The following is a 27927-nucleotide window of genomic DNA, read 5'->3' on the forward strand; positions in this document are numbered from 1 at the left end:
GCTGAGTCAGCACCTAGGAGATGAGAGCGAGGCGTGGGAAGAAGGGTGGGAAGGGAAAGGAAAGGGCAGTCGGACGAAGAATAATAGCTCAAGCTAGCTAACAAGCCAGTGGTTGCCCGGTGTTATTATTTCCGGAAGTCGATGTAATAATACCCATCTCATTCAGTCTATAGCCCGTGGTCACGTGCAATTTCTCTCACGTCTCTCTCTCGCTTATCGTTCGATTTGGGACTTGGAACTTCACCGGATGAATTAACATGGCCGCCCCAGACGCAGACGCCTATGAACAACAGAATGTGCATGAGGTGTACCAGCAGATTGCTGACCACTTCTCCTCCACCCGGTATAAGGTCCGTACACCCTGTCTGTTCCAACAACCGGCTTGTCGCTCACCACTACTATCCAGCCATGGCCCATTGTGGAACAATTCCTCCGAAATCTGAGTCCGGGCGCCGTGGGTCTTGACGTCGGATGTGGCAATGGCAAGTACTTGTCTGTCAATCGAGACGTCTTCATCGTTGCTTCCGATAGGTAAGATCTTGAATGGTTGAAGTGATTTCCAAGTATAAAATTGTTGTCTGTTTTTAGTGATCTCTAAATTATATTGCGTTCTTTCCCTCTTCTGCATTCCATGTCCAGGCTGAATCTGACCTAATTCGACAGATCTGAGAATCTGGCGCGGATTGCGGTCAAGCACCAGCCGCATTCAACCATTGTGGCCGATATTCACCATCTCCCGCACCAGAATGCCTTCTTTGACTTCGCCATCTCCATCGCCGTGGTGCATCACCTGTCGACTCCGGTACGCAGAGTCCAGGCCGTCGCGGAGATTCTGCGGACCCTGAAGTCGGGTTCAGAGGAGCAGGTCGGCGGCAAGCTCCTGATCTACGCGTGGGCTCTCGAGCAGAAAACCAGCCGCCGTGGTTGGGATAAGGGCGACCCGCAGGACATCATGGTCCCTTGGGTGCGGAAGGGGGATCGGCCAAGGAAGGCACGTCGGAAGAGCCCCAGACATTTCATCGCTACTACCACCTATACGAGGAGGAGGGGGAGCTGGAACGGGATATCGACCAAGCGGGTGGCCGCGTGTTGGAATCAGGGTATGAAAAGGACAACTGGTGGGTTATTGCCACACCCAAAAATCGCCCGTGACAGATGAACGAAAAAGGAAAACCACGTGGGAGTGTGCTCCGAGAACCAGCCTCAAAGTCGTCATTTATCGGAACGAGAGTCGCAAAAGGTGAAATGAAATCCGACACCAGATCCTCCACGTGTTTCACGCCGAAGATGCTCTCAAAAAGAAAAGGTGAACGGAAGAGCTCGCCCCAAAAAAGAAAACACCAACCGGGAGAAATCATCTATACGATTTGCTCCCTCCAAATCACGAGATACCTCCAGCCGGCGCTATGCAATTCGTAACAAAAAGGAAATTCAGAAAGCCGTTCAGGCGTGATCATCGTCGTCTACTCATCTTAGGGCAAGGTACGAGGCGGGATGCCCATACCCATATGAGGGCCCATGGGAGGTGGGATGCCGGCCATCTCAGGTGGTCGTCCAACTCCATAAAACTCCCGTGGCGGCGGCGGAGCTGGTGCGAATGCAGGAACGCCCGCCGTTAATTCCTCCAGAGATGGAAGCTGTGGGGGAAGGCCCGGGTGGTGACCGGGAATCGCACGGGAGGTCGACCCTTTCCGTGGCCGCGATAGTGAAGTGCTGGCACGGCGGGTTCTCGTGGTAGGAGGGTCGATTGCTGTGCTGGACAGGGAGAATGGCACGACGCCAGCACGACGAGCCATCTCTTGTTCGCCCAGTTGCCAGTGCATGGCTTCGGCGGCTCGCCATGGGATAGCCATTTCCTCGGCAACCTTGGACCACATCTCTGCTTTGAATCTGTCACAAAACGTCGAATGTTAGCCGGCTGCAAGCTACTTTTTCACGAACCTTTTCTTCCCGGCCGAACTTACCTCTCATATAATCGTGCCAATTTGTTCTTCTTGTCCTCATCCCACTCACTGCGGCGCTCCAGGTAGTTCTGATAGTGCAGCCGGCAGCTGATGGCACTCCGGCCCGGCAATCGTCTGCTGATGTCCTCCCACTTCATCCCACTGCCCCGCAGCTCAATAATCAAGGCATCTTCTTCCGGTGACCACTTAGATTGCTTCTTGGCTGGAGATTCGGAAGTGTGCGCCGGTTGTAGACGCTTCCCGGGGTTGCTCTTCGTCAGCGGCGGCGGAGCTGCCACGAGGCCAGGCCCCGGTGGCAGGATGGGCGCCGATGAGCCCGGATACGGTGCCGGGATGGAAATTGGTGGATAGGTGGCGGAGCTGTTCACCTGGGTGGCTTCTTCCTCATCTTGGGGCTTGAGTAGCAGTGAGATATCCACTTTGGCGGGAGGCAAGATGGGCCGATTTTGTAACGCAATCATATGCGCGAGTGGGAACCAGCAGGACTTTTGAAGAGAAAAAAAGTAAGGGAAGATAGTGGTAGATTGAAAGGGAGGCGCCTAAGCCTGTGGCGTCCTCAGGTAGAAGTGCGAGAAGAGTGAGAGGGGGGTTGGTGCTCGTGATCTCGAATGACGACAGACAGTCAAACGGGGGCAGAAGGCAACCAGGCCAGATAATCTGCCAGCAGTGGAGTCCAGCGAGAGAGGTGAAGAGAAAGAAGACCCAAAGGGATAGTCAAGCGTCTCTTCGTGCAACAGACAATGGTGAGGTCAGGGCCCTACGTGTACGGGACGGGTACCGTGGAATCTGACGAAGTGGCTGTATGAGGTGGTGGGAAGTGTATGATAGGCGATAGGATGAGGTGTATAGTAGAGAGAGAGAAGAAGAAAAGAGGAAGAGGAAGACAAGGGAGAGAAAAAAGAAGTCGAGTGGTGCCCCGACAGAGATGGCGAGAGAGAGTCCAGAACCAGATGAAACCAAACGATCATCAGTGACAGCTGGTTCTCGAGATCGTGGGTTTACCGGTAATATGCTACATATCCACCTCATTTAATTAAGAGCTCAGGGCCCTTGCAATCTTGTCTGTTTCGTTCTTCCGAACAGACCGTTCGAGGCCGGTGGGGCATCCATCTATACTGGGGTGTCAAGATGATAATATAGTACCAAGCACCGAGACTACTATAGTTGATCATATCGTGATTATTCTAGTACACTCGCAATAGGACCTGCCCGTTATCCTTCTTCGACGCAGACCCGCCCGCGCCATCCTGAAATCACGGAGGATGCGTAACACAGCTTAAAAGCACAGGCCAGCTCGCCAACGGCCTCCTCCGTCTAGCCTAGGCGCTAAGACGGGGCCCCTAATGCCTTACCGTTGCGACTAACGGTTTAATCCATATTAAAAAAAAATCCCCTTTTGAGTGGTCGCTCCGAACGGTTGGCAGCATCCACCCAACCGGGGATTTTTCTGGTCAGCTAGGGCGCACCATCCCCTGTTCTTCTGCCCCGTTCCGGGCGAACTGCTGCATAACAGCAGAGGATTCCTGGTTTGTGGCAGTGGATCAGACCCCTCGGTGGATTACTGGAGTCTTTGACCCTCGCTGTGGGCACGAAGACGACCTCTTTGTGAAAACAGCCACATCTAAGCTCCCCCAGCTCTGCAGGATGATTGCTGTCACACGAGGCAGTCAACCGATCTCCAGTTTGCCCTTGCGACGAGGTTGATCGGGGCCTAGAATTGCGTTCGTGGGAGTGGAGGCCGTCTCAGAACCCGCCTAGCGCGCCCCCCTGGCCCTGAATTTGTTACCCAGGGAACCGTGGTTTTCCCACATGGCTGACACGAGAATGACGGCTTGAACGACGGGTCAATTCTTCGGTGGGTCGTTGCCACAATGGAATTATGATTCTGTGTGTTGGATTCTACAAATGTATCTACTTATATACATTCCTTGGCGGTATATAGGAGCTGTGATTTAGGCAAGAGGGACTCCAGCTCGGCGACGATCCGTTCGGTTGCCTGAAACACCCGTTCAGCCCTCGACCGGGGGATCAGCGAGAATGCGAACCCTTCTCTCTCTTTATGTTATCTCTCTCTCCCTTTGTTTCCCTCCCCGCTGGCTGCCTCTTCTCTTCAAAAAAAAAAAAACCCCTTCCTTTTCTTTTTGCTAGCACCAAGGTCCGGTGCTCGAAACACAGAGTTCGTCAACCCCCAGGATGTGCAGCGCCAGCAAATCACCGCCGTGCAGGGCGGGCCCCATCCCGAAGATCGCGTCTGGACGACTAAAAAAATGCTGTTCGACATCTACAGCTTCGTCCGAGCAGGCGCGGGAACTGGTTGTAAATTACAGAGTATCGACAAATAAGAAAAGAAAGCAGGAGGGGGAGTCGATCGAAATCGAGGCGAGCGTGACCGACTAGTATGCGCGAGGACCACAGCCACGACGATCGGCCCAGTGCCCTAACGGTCGAGCCTGTCATTGGCGGCCGCTCCTTCGACGGAGAATGAGGATACAGGGATTGACCCTGTGTACACGGCCACACAGCAACGGCCAACCATGAACCAAAACGGTGCGGGTGGGGATGCGCACCGTTGGATCATCCCAACTAATGACACAAGTGGACGTGGTGGCGCGGGAGATTTGTGTCTTTCTATTTATTGCCTGGTGAGGATCGCCCGAATTGTCCGACACATCCACCAAAAAAACTGGGTCTGCTCATTTCCTCACGTTTCATGGCGACGCTGGGTTTAATTTATTTGGATCCCCGTCATTATTATTATTATTATTATTATTTTGCCGAGGATCGTTGCCCATCATGATTCCTTGCTCTGCTTCTTCGCAGAGCACACAGACACACATTGTGCTGCTTGACCGGCTGAAAAGTGGCTCCCGATGGAGCCTTTGTTGATGATCCGCGTCTTGATTTGCTCACGGCCCTGCGATGCGGTGGACCATCGGCAGAGACGAGGAACACCGCTGTCAGTGGTTTAGAGTCAGTGCGTCTTGCTCCTTCCAGTCCTTTTGAGTGAACCGAGAAGGAATAATGTGCGTGTCTGGGATAAATGTGACATCGTAGCGAGATTCTGGGAAGGTTGAACCCTTGTTCGACCTGTCCGCCCTTGCGATAGCAAGGGCCTCTAAATCCTCGATATGAATAATATCAACACCCCTCCGATCACCATCGAGCGGTGTGCAAAGAAAAGCCCATGGTAGGCAAACATTCTGGTCCAGATCCTAGCAGCACGGTCAATCGTCAGCTCCACAAACGACAAACCTGAAACCGCCTCGGCCACCCCACAAGGTAAAGGGCGTCCCTCGTCTAGACCCAAGCGCGGTCGACGACCCTTCTGGACTCGCTCAGTACCGAGGGTCGAGGGGCGCGGACTAGGAACCGGTTCACGAAAGGAATTCTAGGGCTCATTTAGATGATGCCGTGCGGGACGCTTTCTTCAGTGGTCCTGGTGGACCCGTCCTAACGGACAGTTGATGCCTCACACACGGGCTAAGACTCCTTCCTGAATAGTCTTGCTTAAGTCCGCACGGTCTGGACTCGCTGCTTCGCTTGTGGGCCGTTGCGGAGTCAGTTCTTCGTTAGTTAGGCGCGGGATGCGATCCAGTTTGAGACCTCTCTGGAGCTCTCCTGGTCAGCCTTCTCTATGCGCAGGACATGTATACCCGAAAATTGTCAAAGAGAGCGAGAGAGAGAATGGTTTATGTTAAAATGGCCTTTTGCGTTTGTCTCGGGAGTTTATTCTAATTCTGTAAAGGGCACTTTGAACCTCGGTTCGATCGCTCCAAGAATAACTTTGAAAGCAGAGAACAAAGCCGTAGACGTGATTTGAATCCTTTTTGCTTTATTTTGTATCAGGAATACGCATGGGGCTAAACCCGAGGCTTTCGAGGGCGGAACAAAGCGTGCCCTTGGTCTAGTCTTTGACGATGAACATACTGATTGACTACTCCTGAAAGAAGCACCTATACCTCTAAGGGCTAAAGACAGAGGGATAAATATTTCCAAATTTGCCAATGTATAGTCCTCGGCCGTTTTACCGCAACTGACTGTTCATTCACCTTCCTTTTCAAGCAGCGTCTATCCATCTGTTCGAACCTCTATAGCTCATATTACGAACACAATTAACATGTCAAAGAACCAGATGGCTATATCAATGAAATTGCTACAATTGTCTTTCAGAGGGTCATACTTTCATGGCAGATAAATTTAACGGCATGCCCTTCAACATACTCGGTTCAGAAACAGCGTCTTCCTTTCAGAGCCTCGCATTGCACTCTCCATGGTATTTTCACTACCGAAATCGTCAGATGTCTCATGAAACTGCTTCTCGGCGGGCTCTCTAGGTCCGGATAACCCTGATTTTCAGTCTCTAGGCAAGGCCGATGCTTCAGCCAACACTGAGGAAACTAACAACCCCATTCGGGTGGTCACTTCGCTTTTCACATTCTGTGGAAAGCTGCTTCGACCGTTGGGGGCTAGTTGATAAGGATGGCCAGCAAGATCTCTTGAAGCTATGAAACACCTTCTACATACAACTGGAGGACGATACGTTGAGCCTGTTTTAAGTTCCATCTTCGCTCTGCTGGTTATTGTGACTGGCATCCCAAGTGGAGGTGGATGCACGCGGATGTCCTCAGAACAAGACCTTGGACGACGAATCACTGTTCTGGTTAGCTCCGCTGAAACTGCAACTTGAGCCCCTTGAGATGGAGTAGGAACTATGTTGAGAACAAGGCTATCGGTGGTGCGACTTGCGAACACTGCCAGCAAAAGAAAACGGCCAGAACGCGAACCAACCACACACCCGAGCTCTCTTGATTCAGCTCCAGAGAAGCATTTACGATCGTCAAAATCAGCCCGTCAAAATCAAATCCGGTGCGGTTGTTCAAGAAAACTTGAGCCTCGGTCGCAATTGGTTTTACTTGCCAGGTCCATCGGAAGAAAGAGTCGCTGTCGAGTACGGGTTGTGCTCGATCATCTTCTACCTAGGGTCCAGTGCTAATGAAGGCCATTACATGGCTACCGTGAAGAATCATGGCCACCACTGGACACTTACCAATGATTACCAGGTGAAGAAAGGGGTGGGCTTCGATCAGGTTCTCGAGCAGAGCAAACCCGAAGAGGTTTTCAACCTCGCGTAAGGTCGAAGCCCCGAAGCTCATGAAACCGAATTATTAGATGGAAATTGACGACGTGCAACCGGATAAGAACAAGGGTTGGTGGGGGGAACGGGAGGAAGGGAGGAAGGGAAGACGCAGTAGAAAGTGAGTGATTGGGTGGTATAGTTCTGTATTTATTTCTGTTTGTTCCATGTTTCCAATGTTACTCCCACACTTACCATGTTCATCGATCAACTCATCAGCGAATTAGCGCAATACACCAGGGAAGGTGACAAGAAACCCCAGCCGGATACGCTCAAGCCATTGATGCTGACTCTGCATTGTCTGTTCCCCAATGACTTGCTCCTGGCACTCGACATCCTGGACCGCAGACTTGTGCGGCATTTGGTGTACACCGTCGAAGAGGACGTTTCTCCCACATCAAACCCAAACATCTTCCTCGTCATGTCAGCCTCAACAGCCCCTTCAACAGGGGGTTCTCTCTCATCATCCACCTTCACCCAGCATCAAAAGGGCTACGAAGTGCGCCTGCACGCCTGGAATTGTACGTGTCCGACATTCGCGCTCTCTGCATTTCGCGAAGCCAGACCGGCGGCAGATGCTGAAACCACGACTCCCGAGGTGGTGCAAGACCAACCCTCGGAGAAGAATCTCGCGTATCCATTTGGGGGCACTCTGACGCGCCCTACGGCGGAAGGCGCACCCCCGATCTGCAAGCATATCTTGGCCTGTGTGCTATTTGCTCGCTGTCCAGGGCTCTTTGCACCTGACGAGGATGAGCGATGTGCCGTCTCGATGGAGGAATTGGCTGGATGGTGTGCTGGCTGGGGTGGGTGAGATAGCCCCGAGTCAACGGATTACGAGTTCAAACAGGCTCGAAGGATGTGATCGATCAGAATAAGACAAGACATGTCTAGTCGGTCACCCTGAATTATTCTACTATACATTCATTGCGAGACAGAAACAGATGGCTCGAAGTGATGGTATTACGTTGATCGATTGTCGACCTAAACCGCCTAGCTCTTCTTGTTCTTCTCGGATGAGCTATCCTGCTCCTCCTTCTGCTCGCCATCGGCCGACCCATTGGCCTTCTTGCCTTCCTTATCTCCCTTGGTCGCCGCATTGAGCTCCTGCTCCCGCTTCGAATCGCTCTCCTCCTGTTGCTGTCGGTTCTGGATCTTGTTCTCGATCAAGTCATGGAAGGCCGTAATGGCCCGGATCAGACTACTGATGTAGATGGCCATCAGCTGATCGTTGGTCTTGACGCTCATAGCCCGCGCGAGCTCGCTGTTCTCGATCTGTGGTTCCTGGCCGCTGATCCGTGGGGTCATGGGCGGCGTGGACAGGTTGGGGAGGAGGTTGAAGACATCCTGGAGGTTACCCAGAATGGCGTGGTTGACAGGGAGTTCGTGATCGAGGACTTTCTGGAGGTATTGGCCGATATCGCGGAGCCGCAGGTGCAGCCCTTGCAACGACTGCAGCTGCGATGTGATCCGGGTGGAGAGCGTCCCCACGGCGACGTCTCTGATGTCTCGGAGCAGGTGCTCCACGCCAATCTCCTCGGCTTCTTCGGCCTCGATTATGGACGGGGTGTGCACGAAGGTCCTTGAGGTTGTTGTGCCATCCTACACAGACCAATCCAGTTAGCCAATGTACCTAGTTTGACCCATCGACTGCCATAGCACTCACATCCTTGATCTCGTCCACGGCAAAGTAAGCATCTGTCGGCACGCCGACCTCCTTTGGTTGCACATCAACAATGACCAGTAGAGGGTTGGGAGTGTATTTCTTGAAGAGCTCGTTGATCTCGAGATCCGAAGCCCGGAGCTTGGGGCCGGAATGGTACCACCCGACCAGCTTCTCACGGGCATTGATCTTCTTGAACATGTCCCTCATCGATTCAACAAAGTTGTGGTCCAAGAACCACACCGATGGGTCCTTCTCATCCTCCTCGAACGGCACTAGCGGTGTTTCACGAAGCTCGGGTCAGCTCCTAGCTATCCAGTGTGAATCAATGCAGAGGGGGAGGCTTGATATACCTGCAAAGCTGTTTGATACCCGGACATTCTGGCCCGAGTTCTCGCCCAGCAGCACGCCGACCACGCGTTTCCGAGTGCCCTTGGCGGTCCGGCCGTAGTGGTCGGCAACGGAGAGCAGGACTAACGGCGCGACCGTGACGGTACGCTGGACGAGGGAGAGGGTGTCTGCCGTGGTGGCAGGCATGGCGAGTAGAGAAATCAATCACGAGATGGGGTGGAGGGAGATAAGACCGACGGAGCGACAGAAGAGCGTGACGAGAGAGAGCGATGTGAGGTGTTTAGGAACACCAGGGCCATGATGCTGAGCTGCCGCAGTGGCGGTGGTTTAGTCAGCGTGGCTGGTGTGGATGGAACTTTTTCGAGAACGGAGAGTTACTACGAGGGGGACAGAAGAATATAATCATAATCATAATCATTGATCTGGTGATAGTCAAACAGGGAGAACGAATTCATCGAGAATAATCATTCTTGTCCCTGAATAATCCGCGGTAAATACAACTATATGTAGGTATACTTCCCTCCGTCCGTGCTCCGAACCTCGGGCGCTAGCCCTTCCATTCCTGCGGCCTCTTCCCTTCTTCCCTGTTCAGCCTCTCTGGTGTTACGCTACCTACTTCCCTTCCCCCTTCTTTCTTCTTTCCTTTCTCCCCCCTCTCTTCTTCCCACACTCCCAATGGCTCCCATCACGGAAGAGATCGTCTCCGGTCTGAAGGACACCATCAGCAAGCTGGAGGCCCGAGTGGTCGACTTGGAGGACCGTCTTGCCGGCGGCAAGCAGCCCAAGTCGCTGGCCGAGCAGATGCGCATCATTCTTATGGGCCCGCCCGGCGCAGGTAAAGCTGTCGTGCTCGTTGGTTTCGGGGCCGAGCTAATGATATTGCAGGCAAGGGCACTCAAGCGCCGAACCTCAAGGACAAGTACTGCGTGTGCCACCTGGTGAGCAAGCACGGGACTCTTTTCTCCCCAGACATCTGGCTGACGGTTTACCCAAATAGGCTACCGGAGACATGCTGCGGTCCCAGGTCGCGAAGAAGACCGAGCTCGGCAAGGAGGCGAAGAAGATCATGGACCAGGGTGGCCTGGTCAGTGACGAGATCATGGTTAACATGATCAAGAGCGAGCTGGACAACAACGCCGAGTGCAAGAATGGGTTCGTATTCTTCTGTGCTGGAGTGGGGGAATCCCAATTGACTCGAGCGCAGGTTCATTCTCGACGGTTTCCCGCGGACGGTCGAGCAGGCCGAGCGCCTGGATGACATGCTGGCTGTACGGAAGCAGAAGCTCCAGCACGCCGTTGAGCTGCAGATCGACGACGCTCTGCTGGTTGCGCGGATCACGGGCCGTCTGGTCCACCCTGCGTCCGGCCGGTCGTACCACAAGATCTTCAACCCGCCCAAGGACGACATGAAGGACGACGTCACCGGCGAGCCGCTCATCCAGCGATCCGACGACAACGCTGATACCTTGAAGAAGCGTCTGGCTACCTACCACGTCCAGACCACGCCCGTCGTGGACTACTACAAGAAGACCGGTATCTGGCGCGGCATTGATGCCAGCCAGGAGCCCGGTCAGGTCTGGAAGAGTCTGCTGGGTGTGTTCCAGAAGAACTAAATTCCGACCATCCTCAAAAGGGGAGGGATGGGGAGAGCTGCGGGGGTATCTTTGCCCCCGTCGGACTCTGTGGTGAATGCTTACCGTTTCTTTTGTTGGTCGTCTTCTCCTTGAGGGAAGCAATTCATCCGGCAGTCCGGGTTGGCGCTGTCCGCGTATAGAACGAGGTTGAATTCCCTCTTCACACGCCATGTATAGTATGTGTACTTCTTGAATGCACTGCCACCGGCATGGTGTACGAACGCAATTGGGTCCGTGTCTGTAGATATATATAAATGCGAAATATCATATTTGCCGCCCCGAAGGAAATTATATATATTCAGCTCGTATTTTACAGAGCCAGAGGGAACTCGGTCGACTCAATCTTCTGAGGATACATCAATCCACCCTGTCGACGCACCTCATCCATGACCTCCATGATCACAATGCTCTCCTCCCAGGGCAAGCCTTCACTCTCGAGCTTACCATCCCGCAGACAGCGGGCGACCTCATCGGCCTCCCAGTACATACCATGGCCTTTACCGGGGAACTCGTGCTCGACGGTACGGACCACGCCGTGGCCTTGCTTGGGAACAACCCGGTACTTCGAGGGACGGAAGGCGGGTCCAAAGACCTGGATCTCGCCCTTGACACCCTGGATTCGAATGGCGGGACCGGCGCTGCCCTTGTCATCTGGGTCAGTCGCCACACGAATGTTGGTCATGGCGATGCCCTGCGAGTGCTGCGGGTGAGTGTCATTGCTGGGGGTGGTGGTCGGGAAGCTCAGCAGTATGGTCGTGCATTCATCCGCTCCGGTGAGGTGGTAGGGCGTCATCTGTGCGGTGACGGTGGGAGCCTTCCGCTGGTCGCGCGGAAGAGTGTGATAGAGGGTTTGGAAGACCCAGGTGAGGGAGTAGATGCCCACTGGTCAACCCGTTAGATCTATAACTCCAAGAAACAAAGCAGCAACAGAACATACAGTCCAGTAGAGCACCACCCGCCAAATCAGGATTCACCATCCGATGCGCAGTCCCAAAATCCTTCTCGACATCATTCCCGAAGCTAGTATCAGCAACAACGCGAAGCACCTCACCAATCTCCCCCGACTGAATGAGCTGGCGGACCTGGATGCTGAGCGGGAAGTAGCGAGTCCACACGGCCTCCATGAGGAAGCAGTTATTCTTCTTGGCGGTTTCACACAGGATCTTCGTCTGGGTGGCGTTGACGGTAAACGCTTTCTCGCACAGGACGTTCTTTTTGGCCTGTAGGGCCAGCATTACGTTCTGATAGTGGTGCGAGTGCGGGGTGGCCACGTAGATGACATCAACGTTCTTGTCGGCCACGAGGGATTCGTAGTCACCGTATACGGCGCAGCCTGCGGGGATGCCGGTATCTGCGATGAACTTGGTCGCGCGGTCCTGGGAAGAAGACGAGGCCACCGCAACGACTTGGTGCGAGACGTCGGAGGCGTCGCGCGTTGTCGGGTCGATGAGTAGGTCTCGCACGAACGCTGCATTTTTGATTAGTTTAGTGAAATCCTAGCGATCCCTAGGGGAAATACGTACTCTTGGCGATCCCACCGGTAGCTGTTGCGGGGGGGTTAGGTTAACCTGTGGCTCTAGGGAGGGAGGGGAGTGATGGTTCGTACCCATGATACCCCAGCGGATAGTATGCGGTGCCATTTTTGTTGGATTGATTGATATTATTCCGTATAGTGCAGAGTCAACTAGAGAAGCTGAAGAGGAGAGAAAGGAAGCGAAAGATGAGACAGACGTACATAATCACATCCAGTGGAGAGTCCGGAGATACCCCGAGCGGGGCAAAGCAACATCGGAATGCGACTGTACCTGTCAGGTGAAAAATATAAACAATTGGATATGCACGCTATGCTATGCTAGTAGTCACTATGATACATTTTCATGCCGGCTCCGTCTTGATGCGCACTTTGTGCCCAGGGGAATCGCCCTGTAGATATCGTCAGAGGGGAGTGACTTTTGGGTATCATAAAAAAAGACTCACCTCGGCTTTCCGCTTGCCTAGAACCGAGTCGGGAGTACCAGTCCGCGCTTGAGGTGTGTCACCGCGCGCGGGAGCAGGCCCATCCTTAGTTACTTCGGCGTAGCAGCTGGCATGGTAGACTCGGGGGCCAACCTTGATCGCGTCCTGCCAGATCCAGTCCTGGACATCCTCGGACCAGCTCGACTCGAATTTCTCCTGGCAGATGGGGCATGGTGTGTTGCGCAGTGTGGCGTCATTCGGGGCGCGGATCCAATGCTTGGGAGGCCCTTGTTTGGCGGTGTCGTTGGCAGCGTTTTCAGCAGCAGCCTCGGAGTCGGCGGCGCCTTGATCATCGCCAGTTTCCCGAGATTTGATCCAATCCTGTTTATGGTCAGTCTGATACCAAAAGAGAGGAAAATGGGGTACGAACTCTTTCATCGACATACCAGCTGCGGGTCTGGGCCCGCCTGGCGGCTTCCGCCATGCGCTGGTTGGTCTTAAAATGCCAGTCAAGATGACGGGCTTTCTTGTCCTTGCCTTCTTCAGTGGCGAGGAACCGGCGCCCGCAGGTTCCACATCGGTTCGAACGGGCTTCATAGAGGGAAACTACCAGAGCAACCCTGGGTCTTTTTTTCACAGACAATTGATTAGCGGAAGGAAGGATTTCCGGGGACGCGGAACTCACATTTTTATAGATGCAGTAGTCATAGGAACTTCGGAGGTAATGCTCGAAATCTGAGGATTTTGGGCCGGGGGAGTAGACCCCATCTGCCCGGGAATCATGAATGGCAAACCAGGACCTCCAGCACCGGAGGGAGGGAGAGAAGGTGGAGCGGATGCAGGAGGCAAAAGACCACGCGCGCGAAGTGCGGCAATGAGAGGGTTGTCGGGGCCAGCAGGTCCCGGCTGCGGTGTGCCGCTGGACTGAGGAATCTGGGGCATTTGAGAGAGCGCATTAGGCGGTTGCGGCGGTGGGGTAGGTTGCTGGCGGACGGCAGTAGCTTTGATGAGCCCTGCCAGAGTTCCGGGATTGAGAAGTTGTTGCAATGGCTGCGAGACAGACTGGGTTGGCGAAGTCGACACTGGGGGAGGCGCCGACGCCGTCAGCCCATTCGCAGGAGCGTTTTGGAGAGGGTTGGAGGTCCCCAGCGCAGATATTTGATCACGGACGAGGTTCAACTGGTCCTGGGTCAGTTGCTGCCTCTGCAGGATGCCCTGGAGATCCAACAGCGCCTTCAGCCGTTGCTGTGAAGCTGGGTTGAAAGGGCTATTGGCGAAATCCGTCCGAGCCGAGGCGATCAAGGCATCCAAGTCCCGGTTCAAAGAATCCAGGTTGGGATCGGGCCGATGAGCAGGCGGTGGTGGAGTCTGGCCGAGATTAGTGACTCTCGAAATCACGCGAAATAGGACCACACTTACCGATGTATTGAATCCATGCCCCTGATTATTCGTCGGCGGTGGTTGATTGGGAAGCGGATGGCGCATGTTGGGCTGCGGGTTCGTGGTCCAGTTGGTGGGAGTGACGCTTCCCCGGCCACGCAGGATCTCGGGCTGGCGGGCCTGCTGCGACTGCAGTGCGGCGGTGCGGGCCTTGATCAGGGCATTCTCGATATTGCGGGTGGTGTCTGGAGGAAAGACCGGGCGTGTGTCGAGCGAACCGGGCACGGGCTCCTTCCAGGTCTTCAGCATCTCGTCCAGTTTGCGGCGGGTCTGTGAGTCGACCAAGGTGTAGGCGTTCATGAAGGTCTGGTACATGTTGCGGCCCAGGAACAGCGTGTAGGGGGTGCCCACGTTCTTGACGATGGAGTCGACTACATACAGCGCTGGGAGTTTCTGGGGCGGCGGAGTCTACCCGGGGTTAGAGTGGGCTACAGGATGGAATGATGGGTGGGATCACCTACTGAGCGGATGTGGTTCTCCAGCACGCGCGAGATGGCCATGGCATGCTCGGTGTTCTCCTTGGCGATGACGGTGAGGTTGCTGATCTGGAATCGGTCATTGGTGGTCAAATCCTCCAGCGAGTTCTTGTAGTCCTCCGCGACCTCGTCCGACACAAGGCCAGACATGTTTTTTGGTTCTTCTAAGTCCTCCCAACTTGGACCAGCACGGAGATGGAGAGAAAGTGGTACAATGCTTGCTAGCTAGAGAGAGACTCAAAACAACCGACCCCCAGTCCAACCCAGCAGACCCCGCGACCTTCCGGGGAGACGACCTCTACTTAATGCTGCCAGTGTTGACAACGTCGAGAATCCAGAGGCACTGAAAAGAGAGACAGAAGAGAAGGGGAGGGAGGGAAGAGGATGAACGCGAAGCGAAGAGAGAAACAGAGCGGGAAAGGGATTGATGGATGGATTACGTATGATGGACGGCCGAGGTCAGGTGACCCGCATGACGCATGTAGGAGTGGGTGACATTGCTCTCACTCTCTCCCCTTCACCATATCCATCGGACGATTATTCCGAACATGAAACTGGTGCTAACTCTGTTGGCGCTACTCCCGCTGGCGCTGGCCGCCAAGTCGCTCAAGTCCGTGATCGTGACCTTCCCCGAAGGCACGCCGAATTCGGTGATCACGCAGGCCAAAGACTCGCTGGTGGCTTCGGTATGCGCCCCTTTGGATTTATTTGACGTTCGTCTGACTGACTGCTGGTTTCTAGGGTGGCATTATCACTCACGAATACCGTTAGTCCCACTCTTCTTCACCCATCTGGGGGCAATACTAACCGTTGTGGTTCACCCAGACCTCCTCAAAGGCTTTGCGGCCGAGGCTCCCGTGAAGGCTCTCGAGACCCTGTCCACGCAGGACAGCGAGTACAATCCCAATATCGAGGAGGACAAGGTGGTGTCCATCGATGGAGACTACGAGGGTAAGGAACACTCGTTCTAGGTCTCCGATCACTCGGCTGGATCGGGGGCATTCTTTTTGGATCTGGAGCCTATAGGCGGTTGCAATAATGATTTACTTACTACCTCGTATATGACAATATTCAAGAACTATGTTTGTCCTACCACAATCATGTAGTCGCAGTAGTGGACCTCTGATCCACGAACTACCGAATGTGCCCACCCCCCGCTAGTGCCAATCCATCTTCGCCCCCCCGGAACGAACACGCGCGACTATCTCTCCCTCTCTCTCCCTCCGTTTCCTCGTCATCTCCTGACCTTTTCGCCAGTGTGTTGCGACCCAGACATGCTGCGGTCGCATCGCATCTTCTCGGCCTGCTACTAACATAGTTCTCGGCAATATGTCGGAACACACAGTAACCAAGGTTCTACTGGAATGGATCAACAGCTTCTCCCTGGGCAGGACCCTCCGAGCCACGGATGAATTGACCGACGGCATCATCCTGTGGGAAATCCTGCAGGACATCGATCCCCAGTATTTCCTCGACGAGATCCCCGAACGCACCCCCGCCGACCACTGGGTGGCCAAGTGGCAGAATCTCAAGCACATCCACAAGCTGCTACTCAGCTACATCCGCCACCAGAACGATGATACCCTGCCCACCGGTCTCGATCCGTCGCCCGATCTCGAAGCTGTCGCCGAGAAAGCCGCTCCCAAGGAGACCAACAAGTTGTTGAAACTCCTCCTGATCGCGGCGATCAGCTCGCCCAACGCGGGAACCTATGTGCAGACGCTTCAGGAGCTGAGCACCTCCACCCAGGAGGGCCTCAAGGATATCATCGAGGAGGCGCATAATGGCCAGCACGAGCCCCTGGACTCCGCCGACGAGCTGAAAGAGGAACTGGCCAAAGCAGACCGCCCAGACTTGGAACTGCAGTTTGAGGAACGCGTCGGCAAGGTGATTGCGGAGAATGATCGCCTCACACACGAAAAGAAGGAGTTGGAGAAGGCGTTAGAGGACCTGCACAATCGTCTGGCGCGTCTGCAAGAGAACAACGACACCCTGCAGAACCGCCTCGCGTCGACCGAGGATCGGTTGGTGACACTCAAGTCCGGAAAGGGCGAGGGATTCAACGCAAAGGCGCTGGAGAGCAAAACTCGCCAACAGGATGACCTGATCGCGTCCCAGGAAGCGAAACTGTCTGCTGCCAATGATGAACTCGACAGTCTCCGGATGACCGTCGAGTCTTTGCGCGTCAAGAACCAACGCTACCAAAAGCTGCAGGATGACTACGACGAGCTCCGCACCGAGAGAGATCAGCTCGCGCGCAAGGCCAACGCGGCCGAGAAGTACCGCCAGAAGCTTCAGGCGAGCCAGGACTTCGAGAAGGAGAACCAGACCCTCAAGAACCAGATCAAAGATTTGCAGCAGCAGCTAAAGGAATCGGACTCGTCACAACGATGGTCTTCGGAGCGTAATGTGGAGCTCGAAGAGTACCGAAAGCTTCTGCCACAACTGGAGCAGGACACCAACGAGATCCAGCATCAGAAGAAACAGCTCGAGTTCAACAACCACGCCCTTACGGAACGGCTTCAGAGTGCGGCTGAAGAGAATGAAAGGAATGACGCTCTGATCAGCGAGCTGCGCGAGCGTCTGCGGGAGCTCGAGGGGTCAGGCAGTCCATCTCCCGGGTCTGGGACGCCGAAGAAGCACACATTGCATAATGATTTCGAGGCCCTCGGTGTCAAGGAATCCCAGCTGTATGGCTATTATACTCTTCTATCAGTTTCGAGGCTAATCATGAGCAGCAAATCCGAAAATGAAGAATTGAGACGCGAAATGGAGTCCTTGAAGGCCCCGTCAACCACTGCAGAGGTATGTGGCCCGTGTGTTCTGTCGAAGCTTTGGAGACTAACGAACACAAGCCGGCGCCTCAATTTGAAGGCTTCTCCGAGGGCTTCAACGCGTCCGTGCACCTTGCGCGTGAAAATTCCACTCAAGGGTATGTGTATTTAGAACCTACGATCCGACCAGCTCTAATCTTTGAGTATAGCGAGGAGTACTGGAAGCTTTACGAGACCTATACCGGGTCCCTCAAGAAGATTGCAGAAGTGCAGGACCTTCTGGATAAAACCAAAACGGACCTTTCCAATGCACAGGCTGAAAGTACGTTACACTCGTTCGAGACCTGGCCGGATCGCTTACATTTATCGCAGTTCGCATTGTCAACGTCGAGAAAATTGATATGCTCCATGAGCTCGAAGAACACAATTCAGCCGAGCTAACCAAGCTCCGTGGTGACTGGGAAAGTCTCACGCAGAACATTCACAATTTGGAGGGCGAAGTAGATGCCAGCCAGACGCTTGTCCGCGAAATGGCCGCCGAACGGGAGGAGTTGCGCAAGATGCTTGACAACAAGCAAACCGAGATCAGCTCTGAGGATCAGGAGGTGATGAATGAAATGCAGATGCTGCTGGGCGAATTCGAGACCCACAACAATGAGGGTGAAACGCCTCAGAAATCGAGTTTCGAGCTTCTCAAACAGTGCGCTGGAGTCCTGGAGAAGAATATTGAGCGGCTCGCCCAACGCGCAGAGGTCGGTTTCTACTGGAATTTATGGTATTTAACATGCTAACCTGGAGGCCGCACAGTATATTCAACAACAAAATGAACTCATCAAGTCACTTCATGAGCGCATGAAGAATTACGAGGAGAACCTGGATGACGGCATTTTCAAAGAGCGCGAGGTATGCTGCCAATAAGCCTAACTTTTTGTGTTTCTACTAACACTCTTTAGCTTGAGCTCCAAAAGATCATCGATGACCAGGCCCGAGAACTCAGCCTCGTGGGCTCCGCCTGGTATCATCTACAAAGCCGGTGGCAGAGCAACAACAACACGGTGTCTCGCTACCGACACGGAGCCTCGATGGCGGAGGCGCAGAAGGGCTGGCTAGCCAAGCAGCGAACTGCAGTTGCCGGTCAGTAGGTACCTTCCTGCTGTGTACAGAACATATGGGTCTTCTGGATATATTTTTGCACTTTACGTACCATCTTTTTGTTTTATATTCCCACTACATCGTTTGTCACCTCTGTGGATATACATGTATGGCCTCGAGGGTCAATAGAATGCTGTGATTATTTCCGTGTTGATCTTTTGTTGTCTGACTTATGGTCAGCGACAGACATATTGGATAACTATATACTGCCATCTACCTTGTCCTGTATCTAGAATTGATTACTATTGATACCTTGCTTTTCAAGCACCAGGCTAGATTAGAAGTATTGACATCTATTTGTCGCGTATTTTGACTGCACTGACTTCTGATATACATTGGTTGCAAGACGACGGGATTTGTACGACAATAGATCAAAGAATGATATACAAAAGATACAAGAGATCTGGCCTATACCCATTGCCGGGGATGTCGCAGCACGTCCATCAGCTCCTTTTCGCTGGTCTTGTCTTCACCCAATTCCTCTTCATCCGTAGGCATAGTCTCGGTCCGTGTACCGGAGACGGGATCCATGTAAGCCCAACTGGCAGTGCGCGGAAGACTCATCAGGATGCTTTCAACACGGGCATTGGGCGTGCGCAGGCCAAAGCTGGTACCCCGGTCATAGACCAAATTAAATTCCACATAGCGGCCCCGACGAAGCTGCTGCCACTCCTTCTGCGCCGAGGTAAAGGGCATATCTTTTCGCTGTTCGATGATGGGCACATATGATGGCAGGAAAGAGGCCAGTCCGTCGGAAACAAAGGAGAACAGCGTCTCCTGAGGATTAGACGACGATCCGGCAGAGGCCTGCAGGAAGTTGGCGTCGAGGTCATCAAAGAAAATGCCGCCAACTCCGCGGGACTCGCCACGGTGAGGCAAGTAGAAATACTTGTCGCACCAGGCTTTAAACTTGGGGTAGTATGTCGCGTCGTGGCGGTCGCAGGCGTCCTTGATCGTCTTGTGGAAGTGTTGCACGTCTTCGGGGAACAGGTATGACGGGGTCAAATCTGTGCCACCCCCAAACCACCAATTCTTGTCTCCATTGATGGGATCTTTCGGATCCGAGGTCTCAAAATACCGATAGTTCAGGTGCACTGTGGGAGCCATCGGGTTATGCGGATGCAAGACCAGCGAGAGGCCCGCAGCAAAGAAACTGAGGGAGTCCACCTCAGCCCCGACGAAAGACTTATGGTCCGCGCGCATTTTCTCAATTGCTGCCCGCGGCAGTTCTCCATAGACCACGGAGACGTTCACGCCGGCCTTCTCAAACACGTTCCCGTCCTGCAGCACGCATGAGATACCGCCGCCGCCATTGGGACGCGTCCAGGTATCCGTTCGGAACTGCTGGCCATCGATCCTGCCGAGTTCCTCGATGATTTTCTGCTGGTGTTCCTTGATGAGCTTCTCCATGCGCAGGCGCATGGGCGAGGACTCGTTGATGGTTGAGGTTTTTTTCAGGGCTTCGTCGAGTTCGACAATGGAGGGAGAGTCGAGCTCGGTTATCTCACCTGTCATCTACACTCACAGGACAGTAAGAATGATGTGATCCAGGCAACATGGGAGGTGTATCGTACCATGGAGTATATAATCGCGCCGATGAAAGGCACCCCAACTGCGAGCCGCAGGTAGGGTCTCCAGACTGTGAATTGCTGCGCTTCGCGCTGTTTTTGCTCTGTGGCATATCCGCGCACCTGTCTGCCCATGCGACGACCAGCAGCCCGAGCATTCGGGATGGGGAGTCGGGCTAGCGATCTCCACAGAGGCATGACTGATCGGGAGGCCATTTTTGCGACTGCGTCGGGGGACGCAGGGAGGGAAGGGGAGCAGCGCGGAACTCAATCACCAGAATTGTCGAGACGGTGAGCAAGTCGTGAGGTCAAATATATGTTCAATGGAGGGTTCCGATCCTCGCGCGTCGAGCGAGTTTGCGCTGTTTGTTCCGTTTGTCTCCCCGAGTGGGTATACCAAGCATGTATGCAGGTCCGTACTCCAGGTCCAGCGTTGTCCCGAAACCAAGTCACGATACACCTGCTGCCTGATCTCTCGACAGATATGTAGGAACTAACTAAATCAATCCCACGACCATCGCATCTGACTCCAGTAGAGCGAATCAGCTGACCAGGTCGCTGACTCACCGCCCTGTTTGTCAGCTCTAGCATCATCGTCACCCCTCTCACTCACTCACACTCTCCCTCTCTCTCTCCTCCTTTCTCCTCCTCTTCTTCCCATCTCTCTCAGCCTCATCCTTCTCTCTGCTTTCCCCTAACTATCTGTCTACCTTCTTCACCCCAACCTCGGACCACTCTACTCACTACATCTCTGTCACATCTCATCCAGCTTACCGTGAGTCTCCCTCCTCCCGCTCCACCCGACCCGCTCACTTATCGCCTTATCAGCCACCCACGATGCGGTCCAAGTTTAAGGACGAGCACCCCTTCGAGAAGCGCAAGGCCGAGGCCGAGCGTATTCGCCAGAAATACGCCGATCGCATTCCCGTAAGTTTTTTTTCTTTCTGGTGTTGGATCGCCCTCGCGACCGAGAGCCTCCCCGAAACTCTTCACCGCTTCTTCGGCCGCTGACGGATTCACTATCAACAGGTCATCTGCGAGAAGGTCGAGAAGTCGGACATTGCTACCATCGACAAGAAGAAGTACCTGGTCCCGGCCGATCTCACCGTGGGTCAGTTTGTCTATGTGATTCGCAAGCGCATAAAGCTCTCTCCCGAGAAGGCCATCTTCATCTTCGTCGACGAGGTTCTCCCCCCGACCGCTGCGCTCATGAGCAGCATCTATGAAGAGCACAAGGACGACGATGGCTTCTTGTACATCACGTAGGTCACTCCGTTTTCTCCCTGCTGTCCTTCCTATGTACTGACCAGATGACCAGATACTCGGGCGAGAACACTTTCGGTGACCTCTAAGCGTTGGCCAGTCCTCTCTCTCTCTCTTCCTTGCTTTTTGGTCTACTCTGGTACGCATCAGGACAGCTTGGTCAGCAGGCACCAGGGTGCTGTGAACTGAGCAGGAAGCGTCAACCACCATCTGAGGATGCAAGTGCTCGGTTTCTTTGGCGTTTGATTCGGTGTTGTGTGTGTGTGTGTGTTTTATTTTCGAGTGTGAACTGATTTTTGCTTGGGCTAATGTACTGCTCTTTGTTGGCTGTGAATTGACTGGACTATGATGAAAACAGTCTGACTGATCACATGCTATTGGTCTTGTGGCTTTCCTACTAGTAGAACACCTACCGTAGCGACTCTTTCCGCTTCTCCAGCTCTGAATAGTTGTAGTTGTTTAGGGGATACTTGTATAGTAGTAGCAGTACTATCTATGGTACTCTGTACTTTGGTCCGCTCTGCTCCGGGATGTCCCAATCGGGTATAGCGCCCATCCTTGTGCTCCGATAAATTTTGATCCTAATCAGTTCATGATTGTTCTCGTGCTTCACTCCCTGTCCCGGATATCGTCCTCTCCTTGTTCTGCTGTTCAGCGATAAAGGAAAAAGGGAAAAAGAAGAAATGTCTCCCGCTGTGGTCCCCGCCGGTGCTGGCGCTGCCTCTAAGGATGTCAAGAAGGAGTCGGCCACTGCCCGTCTTCTCGGTTCCGGTACGTGCGCAACCACCACGGTGACTTGCGACCAATTGCTAACGTGCGCTGTCTATAGGCTCTGCTGGTATCGCCGAGTTGATGGTCTTCCATCCCGTACGGAACACCCCCCTTTTCGTCGCAGACACCGCAGATCCTAACATCCCCCAACAGGTTGACACCACGGCCAAGCGATTGATGAGCAACCAGACTCGGGTGAGACTGACCTCAAGAAAAGGGATGCGCTGGATGTTAGGCTGACAATGTGCGAAACAGATCACCTCCGCCAGTGCTTTCAAACAGGTCGTTTTCAAGGAATACGCCACCGCACCGGCCCTGCGCAAGTTCACCTCTCTCTTCCCTGGACTGGGATACGCGGCTGGCTATAAGGTTGGTAGACTGTCACAACAGTCTGTTGTCGGGTTGCTAATTTTTCTCTGTGCAGGTCCTCCAACGAATCTACAAGTACGGCGGCCAGCCTTTCGTCCGTGACTACCTGGCCAAGCACCACGGTGCCGAGTTTGATAATGCGTTCGGAAAGGGTAACGGCAAGGCCATCATGCATGCAACTGCTGGAAGGTGAGAGATTTTTTTTTCTGGTTGTCCCTTATTAGTGGATGAAAACTAATATAAATGCCTCAGTTTGATCGGTATTGGCGAAATCATCCTGCTCCCCCTGGATGTCCTGAAGATCAAGCGGCAAACGAACCCGGAGGCCTTCCGGGGCCGTGGTCTCTTCAAGATTATCTCCGACGAAGGCATGGGTTTGTACCGCGGCGCTGGCTGGACAGCCGCTCGTAACGCCCCCGGCTCGTTCGCTCTCTTCGGTGGGTCTGCGTTCGCCAAGGAATACATCTACGGCCTGACGGACTACAATTCGGCCACCTGGGGTCAGAACTTTGTTGCCTCGGTGGCCGGCGCCAGCGCATCGCTGGTTGTCTCCGCTCCCCTGGACGTGATCAAGACCCGTATTCAGAACCGCAACTTCGAGCACCCGGAGTCGGGCTTCCGGATTGTGTCGAACATGGCCAAGAACGAGGGTCTCACCAGCTTCTTCAAGGGTCTGACTCCCAAGCTGCTGATGACGGGCCCCAAGCTGGTGTTCAGCTTCTGGCTGGCGCAGACTTTGATCCCTGCCTTTGGCCAGGTCGTATAGCCAAAGACAAAAACCGGTTCTTTCTGATATTGGCGTTGACACCCCCGTTCTTACTTTTGCTTTTGTTTTCTCTTTCGGGTTCGTGTGGCCCCGGGCTTCCTGGAGGGGACCGCTTGTGTATTTTCAATAGATATGATGTTTATTTCGTGCCGAGGTCGGGTCTCGTCTACTATTTAGAACCATCTTCTCTCCATTTTCTTCTGGGATGTAGAACCGTGAATATATACTGCCAATGAGAAACCTATCGATTTCAGTCCATTAAGAATGACAAGCATGGTATAATTGACCTTGTCTTCTCATGAAACCGAGCCGGCAGCGAACACATCACGTGAGCGCATATCTCCCAGCACCGAACATCATCAAAAACCGCCAGCTTCCAATCGAGCACTCCTCCTGCATCCCCAATTCTCAAACCAAGACTCTCACAATGCCAGTCTACCTATTATCCCGGTACGTCTCCTCCTCAATCCAGAAAGACAAACACTAAACCAACCAAACCCGCCACCCTTCAAATGTCTTGTAAAGGTAGCTCAACGCTAACTTGGCGAAATAACAGAGTAGGGGACCCTCTCTTCGCCCTCGCAATGGGCATCTCGGCCGCGATGTCGCGTATCCGCCGCGACCAGCAAAAAAGTTCCCGGAGCGGGCGTCAGAGATCGGGTATGGAACTGTGCTGCAGACCGGTGGGAAGCGGTTGCAGCGGTGGTGGAATGGGGATTTTAAAGGGGTTCAATAATGAGCCCGTTTTCCTTCTGTACTTGACTGGTGTTGTTTGGTTTCTCAATTGTATATATGACATGATTTCGGAGTTGAGTGCTACAATAATAACCTCGCCTGCATGGGCAGATTGTTTTTTTGAGATTTGAGCTTCATCTGCACTGGAGTCGAGACGAGCAATTATTACAGTGAAAGGATTGATCTCTACAAATTCTTACAGGGACAGATATGAATTAAAAAGGAATTTTATTGCCAGGACTTTTTTCCGGCAGAGATAGCCTCGTATCTATGCAGCATGCGCAAAAAGAAAACTCGATATCCCATAAGTTCGTAAAACCAACACATGAAAAAAAGAAAATGTGAGCCAGAGGGGCAAGCATCATCAACCGTGAATCACAAACGAAAATCACCGAAACACCGCTCTAAGGCGAGACTTTTAGTCAAGCTCCTCGGGGTGCTCCTCGACCTCGTCAGCAGTGCGGGCACCGCCAGGAGCGGCACCAGGGGGAGCACCGCCAGCACCAGCAGCACCACCGTAGGCAGCGGAGATGATGGGGTTGGCAATGGCCTCCAGCTCCTTCTGCTGAGACTCGTACTCGTCCGTCTCGGCAGTCTGGTTGTTGTCGAGCCAGCTGATGACCTCGGAGACCTTGTCCTCGATCTTCTTCTTGTCCTCGTCGGAGATCTGGAGCTTGCCCTCGCCCAGGGTGTTCTTGAGCGAGTAAGCGTAGGACTCAAGGCCGTTCTTGGCCTGGATACGGGAAGCCTCAGCCTCATCCTCGGCCTTGTACTTCTCGGCCTCAGCCAGCATGCGCTCGATCTCCTCCTTGGACAGGCGGCCCTTGTCGTTGGTGATGGTAATCTTGTTGGTCTTGCCGGTACCCTTCTCGATAGCCGAGACGTTCATGATACCATTGGCATCCAGGTCGAAGGTGACCTCGATCTGGGGCACACCACGGGGGGCAGGGGGGATGCCAGTGAGCTCGAACTTGCCGAGCAGGTTGTTGTCCTTGGTGCGAGCACGCTCACCCTCGAAGACCTGAATCAGGACACCAGGCTGGTTGTCAGAGTAGGTGGAGAAGGTCTCGGACTTCTTGGTGGGGATGGTGGTGTTGCGCTTGATCAGAGGAGTCATGACACCACCGGCAGTCTCGATACCGAGGGACAGAGGAGCAACGTCGAGCAGCAGGATCTCGTTGGTCGACTTGGAAGAAGTGTCACCCGACAGGATAGCGGCCTGGACGGCGGCACCGTAGGCAACAGCCTCGTCGGGGTTGATGGACTTGTTGGCGTCCTTGTTGAAGAAGTCGGAGACGAGCTTCTGGATCTTGGGGATACGGGTGGAGCCACCGACCAAGACGATCTCGTGGACGGAGGACTTGTCGATCTTGGCATCGCGAAGGACACGCTCGACGGGCTCCATGGTGGAGCGGAAGAGGTCCTGGCACAGCTCCTCGAAGCGGGCACGGGTGATGGAGGTGTAGAAGTCAATGCCCTCGAAGAGAGAGTCGATCTCGATGGAGGTCTGGGCAGCGGACGAGAGGGTACGCTTAGCACGCTCGCAAGCAGTGCGGAGACGGCGGAGAGCACGAGCGTTGGTGGTCAGGTCCTTCTTGTGCTTGCGCTTGAACTCGTTGACAAAGTGGTTGACGAGACGGTTGTCGAAGTCCTCACCACCCAGGTGAGTGTCACCAGCAGTGGACTTGACCTCGAAGATACCCTCCTCGATGGTCAGGAGGGAGACATCGAAGGTACCACCACCCAGATCGAAGATCAGGACGTTGCGCTCACCCTCAGCCTTCTTGTCAAGACCGTAGGCAATGGCGGCCGCGGTGGGCTCGTTGATGATACGGAGAACGTTCAGGCCAGCGATGAGACCAGCGTCCTTGGTGGCCTGACGCTGGGAGTCGTTGAAGTAGGCAGGAACAGTGATGACGGCGTTGTTGACGGTGCCGCCCAGGTAGGCCTCGGCGGTCTCACGCATCTTGACCAGAATCATGGCGGAGACCTCCTCGGGGGTGAACTGCTTGGCCTCGCCCTTGAACTCGATCTCGATGACGGGCTTGGTGGCCTTCTCAACGATCTTGAAGGGCCAGTGCTTCATGTCGGCCTGGACCTCAGCGTCCTGGAAACGACGGCCGATGAGACGCTTGGCGTCGAAGACGGTGTTGTGGGGGTTCATGGCGACTTGGTTCTTGGCGGCATCACCGATCAGACGCTCGGTGTCGGTGAAGGCCACGAACGATGGGGTGGTGCGGTTACCCTGGTCATTGGCGATGATCTCAATGCGGTCATCACGGAACACACCCACACAGGAGTAGGTGGTGCCCAGATCGATACCGACAGCGGGGGCAGACATGATGGAATGATGGGATGGGGAGAGTCGTGAAGAGAAAGAGGGATGAAGGAAATTCGTAGCAGGTGAGTAGTGTTACAGGGAGGAGGAAGAGTGTAGGAGAGGAAGAAGAGTTGAGTGAGGAAGTAAGAAAAAGAAGAAGAAGGGGAATGTGGGCGAAAAAACCGCCTATATAGGGAGCGGTGAGGTGCTCAGAAGCTTCTAGCATGTAGCTTCCATCGGGTTCTTTGCGGTTCCATTACCCTCCGTGCCCCAGCAACAGAGCCACCTCGCCCCTTCGAGAAGCGAGTGGACCATTGGCGAAGGACCCAGTGGATACGGTCATTATTACGCCAATTGCCTTTCTTACTACTCACTGGCAGAATCATTTGAAGCTGGTTCCTCCCGACTGAGAGAGATTTTTTGGCGGGGCAAGCTGTTGCATGATGTAATCGAGTGGGATGGCCGTGTCTGGTCCGAAAATGGACCGTCATGATGAACGCACGACCTCCACTACAAATAACTATGCATAATATGGATGATGATGGTCTTCTAGGTAGTGGACTCGGATGTATAGCTACCGAGCTCTGAGTCTCGTAAATGAATGATTATTTACTCGGGTATGAATGGAGGAGATCCCCATCTTACCCCATCGAATGGATTGTTGTCTTTCCAGCAATCCATAAGATCATAATCATAATGGAATCCGACTGACTTATTACATGGGGGTTTGCTCTCCAAAAGCAACAACAACATCCATTTGTCCCTACTAGAAGCACTCGTTAAGGGCAAGCTTGGTCACGGGCGGGATCGCAGCCAATCAGGTCACGCGATCGGGTCCCTTGCCTGTTGTTTTGATCGGCTCTTGCTCACCTCCATTTCCTTTCCTTCATTCATCCAACTCCTTCCTCCCTTCTCCTCTTCCTCTCCCACTAACCAATCAGTCTTCCCTTCTCTCTCTTTCTCCCACTACCACACGTCTACCTCTATCCACAATGGGCGACCACGACATGAGCATGGACCCCGCCGCTAATGCCCCCGATGCCGCTTTCGCGGACAAGGGCAAGGGCAAGGCCCAAGACCCGACGCACGAGATGAGCATGGACGAGGAGAGCTCTGACGAGAGCGAGAACGAGATTGTGCGTCTGCCTGCCTCTCGTCCCAAGCGATTGGACTAACTAACATTGTTCATTCTAGGGTGACAACGGTACGCTCTCCTCTACCCTAGTTGCTGCGGGCAACGCGAAATGGTAACTCATGTTAATATTGCCTTGCGATAGATGACGAAGAGGACGGCGCGGACAACCTCGAGCCCATTTCCACATCCAACATCATCACTGGCGGGCGACGTACGCGCGGCAAAGCCATCGACTTCGCCGAGGCCGCTGAGAAATCCAAGAACGAGGGCGACGAGATGGATGATGACGATGATGATGATGACTATGAGGCTGCTGACAACAACAACCACCAAGACCACGACAACGACGACCAGATGCGGGACTAAATCTGTTTCCATCAAAAGCTTCCAGACGACATGGAGATGAAGGGGACTGCTTTTAACTGAAGGACTGGCGCCATGGCTTGGGGGGTTTTC

General features: G+C 53.9%; 13 protein-coding genes across 13 annotated transcripts; 7 read left to right on the forward strand and 6 right to left on the reverse strand.

Moving 5' to 3' along the window:
• Positions 1-257: 257 nt before the first annotated feature.
• On the forward strand, positions 258-1152 carry N7510_003570 (tRNA (carboxymethyluridine(34)-5-O)-methyltransferase; the record flags this gene model as incomplete). Its single annotated transcript, XM_056975496.1, has 4 exons — positions 258-350; positions 407-531; positions 664-964; positions 1042-1152. The coding sequence occupies 4 exons, from the start codon at positions 258-260 to the stop codon at positions 1150-1152; spliced, it is 630 nt and encodes a 209-aa protein (XP_056835452.1).
• Positions 1153-1472: 320 nt separating this feature from the next.
• On the reverse strand, positions 1473-2425 carry N7510_003571 (MYB DNA-binding domain protein; the record flags this gene model as incomplete). Its single annotated transcript, XM_056975497.1, has 2 exons — positions 1473-1890; positions 1965-2425. The coding sequence occupies 2 exons, from the start codon at positions 2423-2425 to the stop codon at positions 1473-1475; spliced, it is 879 nt and encodes a 292-aa protein (XP_056835453.1).
• Positions 2426-7294: 4869 nt separating this feature from the next.
• N7510_003572 (uncharacterized protein) lies at positions 7295-7912 on the forward strand (the record flags this gene model as incomplete). The annotated part of the gene is made up of 1 exon (XM_056975498.1): positions 7295-7912. One exon carries the CDS (start codon positions 7295-7297, stop codon positions 7910-7912), a length of 618 nt encoding a protein of 205 aa, XP_056835454.1.
• Positions 7913-8091: 179 nt separating this feature from the next.
• Positions 8092-9298, reverse strand: rpn8 (proteasome regulatory particle lid subunit RPN8; the record flags this gene model as incomplete). Its single annotated transcript, XM_056975499.1, has 3 exons — positions 8092-8700; positions 8765-9036; positions 9115-9298. 3 exons carry the CDS (start codon positions 9296-9298, stop codon positions 8092-8094), a joined length of 1065 nt encoding a protein of 354 aa, XP_056835455.1.
• A 489-nt stretch (positions 9299-9787) lies between these two features.
• Positions 9788-10725, forward strand: adk1 (adenylate kinase ADK1; the record flags this gene model as incomplete). The annotated part of the gene is made up of 4 exons (XM_056975500.1): positions 9788-9947; positions 9998-10050; positions 10110-10264; positions 10317-10725. The coding sequence occupies 4 exons, from the start codon at positions 9788-9790 to the stop codon at positions 10723-10725; spliced, it is 777 nt and encodes a 258-aa protein (XP_056835456.1).
• Positions 10726-11056: 331 nt separating this feature from the next.
• Positions 11057-12386, reverse strand: N7510_003575 (Gfo/Idh/MocA family oxidoreductase; the record flags this gene model as incomplete). The annotated part of the gene is made up of 4 exons (XM_056975501.1): positions 11057-11628; positions 11684-11915; positions 11985-12214; positions 12353-12386. 4 exons carry the CDS (start codon positions 12384-12386, stop codon positions 11057-11059), a joined length of 1068 nt encoding a protein of 355 aa, XP_056835457.1.
• A 235-nt stretch (positions 12387-12621) lies between these two features.
• On the reverse strand, positions 12622-14768 carry N7510_003576 (putative mRNA cleavage factor complex component Pcf11; the record flags this gene model as incomplete). Its single annotated transcript, XM_056975502.1, has 6 exons — positions 12622-12669; positions 12724-13083; positions 13133-13328; positions 13388-14070; positions 14122-14550; positions 14604-14768. 6 exons carry the CDS (start codon positions 14766-14768, stop codon positions 12622-12624), a joined length of 1881 nt encoding a protein of 626 aa, XP_056835458.1.
• Positions 14769-15166: 398 nt separating this feature from the next.
• Positions 15167-18534, forward strand: N7510_003577 (putative microtubule binding protein HOOK3; the record flags this gene model as incomplete). The annotated part of the gene is made up of 10 exons (XM_056975503.1): positions 15167-15304; positions 15360-15384; positions 15444-15569; positions 15937-17308; positions 17357-17423; positions 17474-17550; positions 17602-17714; positions 17765-18144; positions 18200-18295; positions 18346-18534. The coding sequence occupies 10 exons, from the start codon at positions 15167-15169 to the stop codon at positions 18532-18534; spliced, it is 2583 nt and encodes an 860-aa protein (XP_056835459.1).
• Positions 18535-18952: 418 nt separating this feature from the next.
• On the reverse strand, positions 18953-20328 carry hem13 (coproporphyrinogen oxidase; the record flags this gene model as incomplete). The annotated part of the gene is made up of 2 exons (XM_056975504.1): positions 18953-20059; positions 20119-20328. 2 exons carry the CDS (start codon positions 20326-20328, stop codon positions 18953-18955), a joined length of 1317 nt encoding a protein of 438 aa, XP_056835460.1.
• A 621-nt stretch (positions 20329-20949) lies between these two features.
• On the forward strand, positions 20950-21464 carry N7510_003579 (autophagy-related protein 8; the record flags this gene model as incomplete). Its single annotated transcript, XM_056975505.1, has 3 exons — positions 20950-21039; positions 21142-21374; positions 21431-21464. 3 exons carry the CDS (start codon positions 20950-20952, stop codon positions 21462-21464), a joined length of 357 nt encoding a protein of 118 aa, XP_056835461.1.
• Positions 21465-22058: 594 nt separating this feature from the next.
• N7510_003580 (putative mitochondrial GTP/GDP transporter Ggc1) lies at positions 22059-23281 on the forward strand (the record flags this gene model as incomplete). The annotated part of the gene is made up of 5 exons (XM_056975506.1): positions 22059-22146; positions 22205-22341; positions 22402-22515; positions 22571-22704; positions 22768-23281. The coding sequence occupies 5 exons, from the start codon at positions 22059-22061 to the stop codon at positions 23279-23281; spliced, it is 987 nt and encodes a 328-aa protein (XP_056835462.1).
• A 1153-nt stretch (positions 23282-24434) lies between these two features.
• On the reverse strand, positions 24435-26357 carry hsp70 (molecular chaperone Hsp70; the record flags this gene model as incomplete). The annotated part of the gene is made up of 1 exon (XM_056975507.1): positions 24435-26357. One exon carries the CDS (start codon positions 26355-26357, stop codon positions 24435-24437), a length of 1923 nt encoding a protein of 640 aa, XP_056835463.1.
• A 971-nt stretch (positions 26358-27328) lies between these two features.
• Positions 27329-27837, forward strand: N7510_003582 (histone H2A.Z-specific chaperone CHZ1; the record flags this gene model as incomplete). The annotated part of the gene is made up of 3 exons (XM_056975508.1): positions 27329-27472; positions 27531-27540; positions 27614-27837. The coding sequence occupies 3 exons, from the start codon at positions 27329-27331 to the stop codon at positions 27835-27837; spliced, it is 378 nt and encodes a 125-aa protein (XP_056835464.1).
• Positions 27838-27927: the final 90 nt, after the last annotated feature.

The sequence above is a fragment of the Penicillium lagena genome (assembly GCF_028827675.1).
Source record: "Penicillium lagena strain IBT 129212 chromosome Unknown utg000002l_segment0_segment0, whole genome shotgun sequence".
NCBI lineage: Eukaryota > Fungi > Ascomycota > Eurotiomycetes > Eurotiales > Aspergillaceae > Penicillium > Penicillium lagena.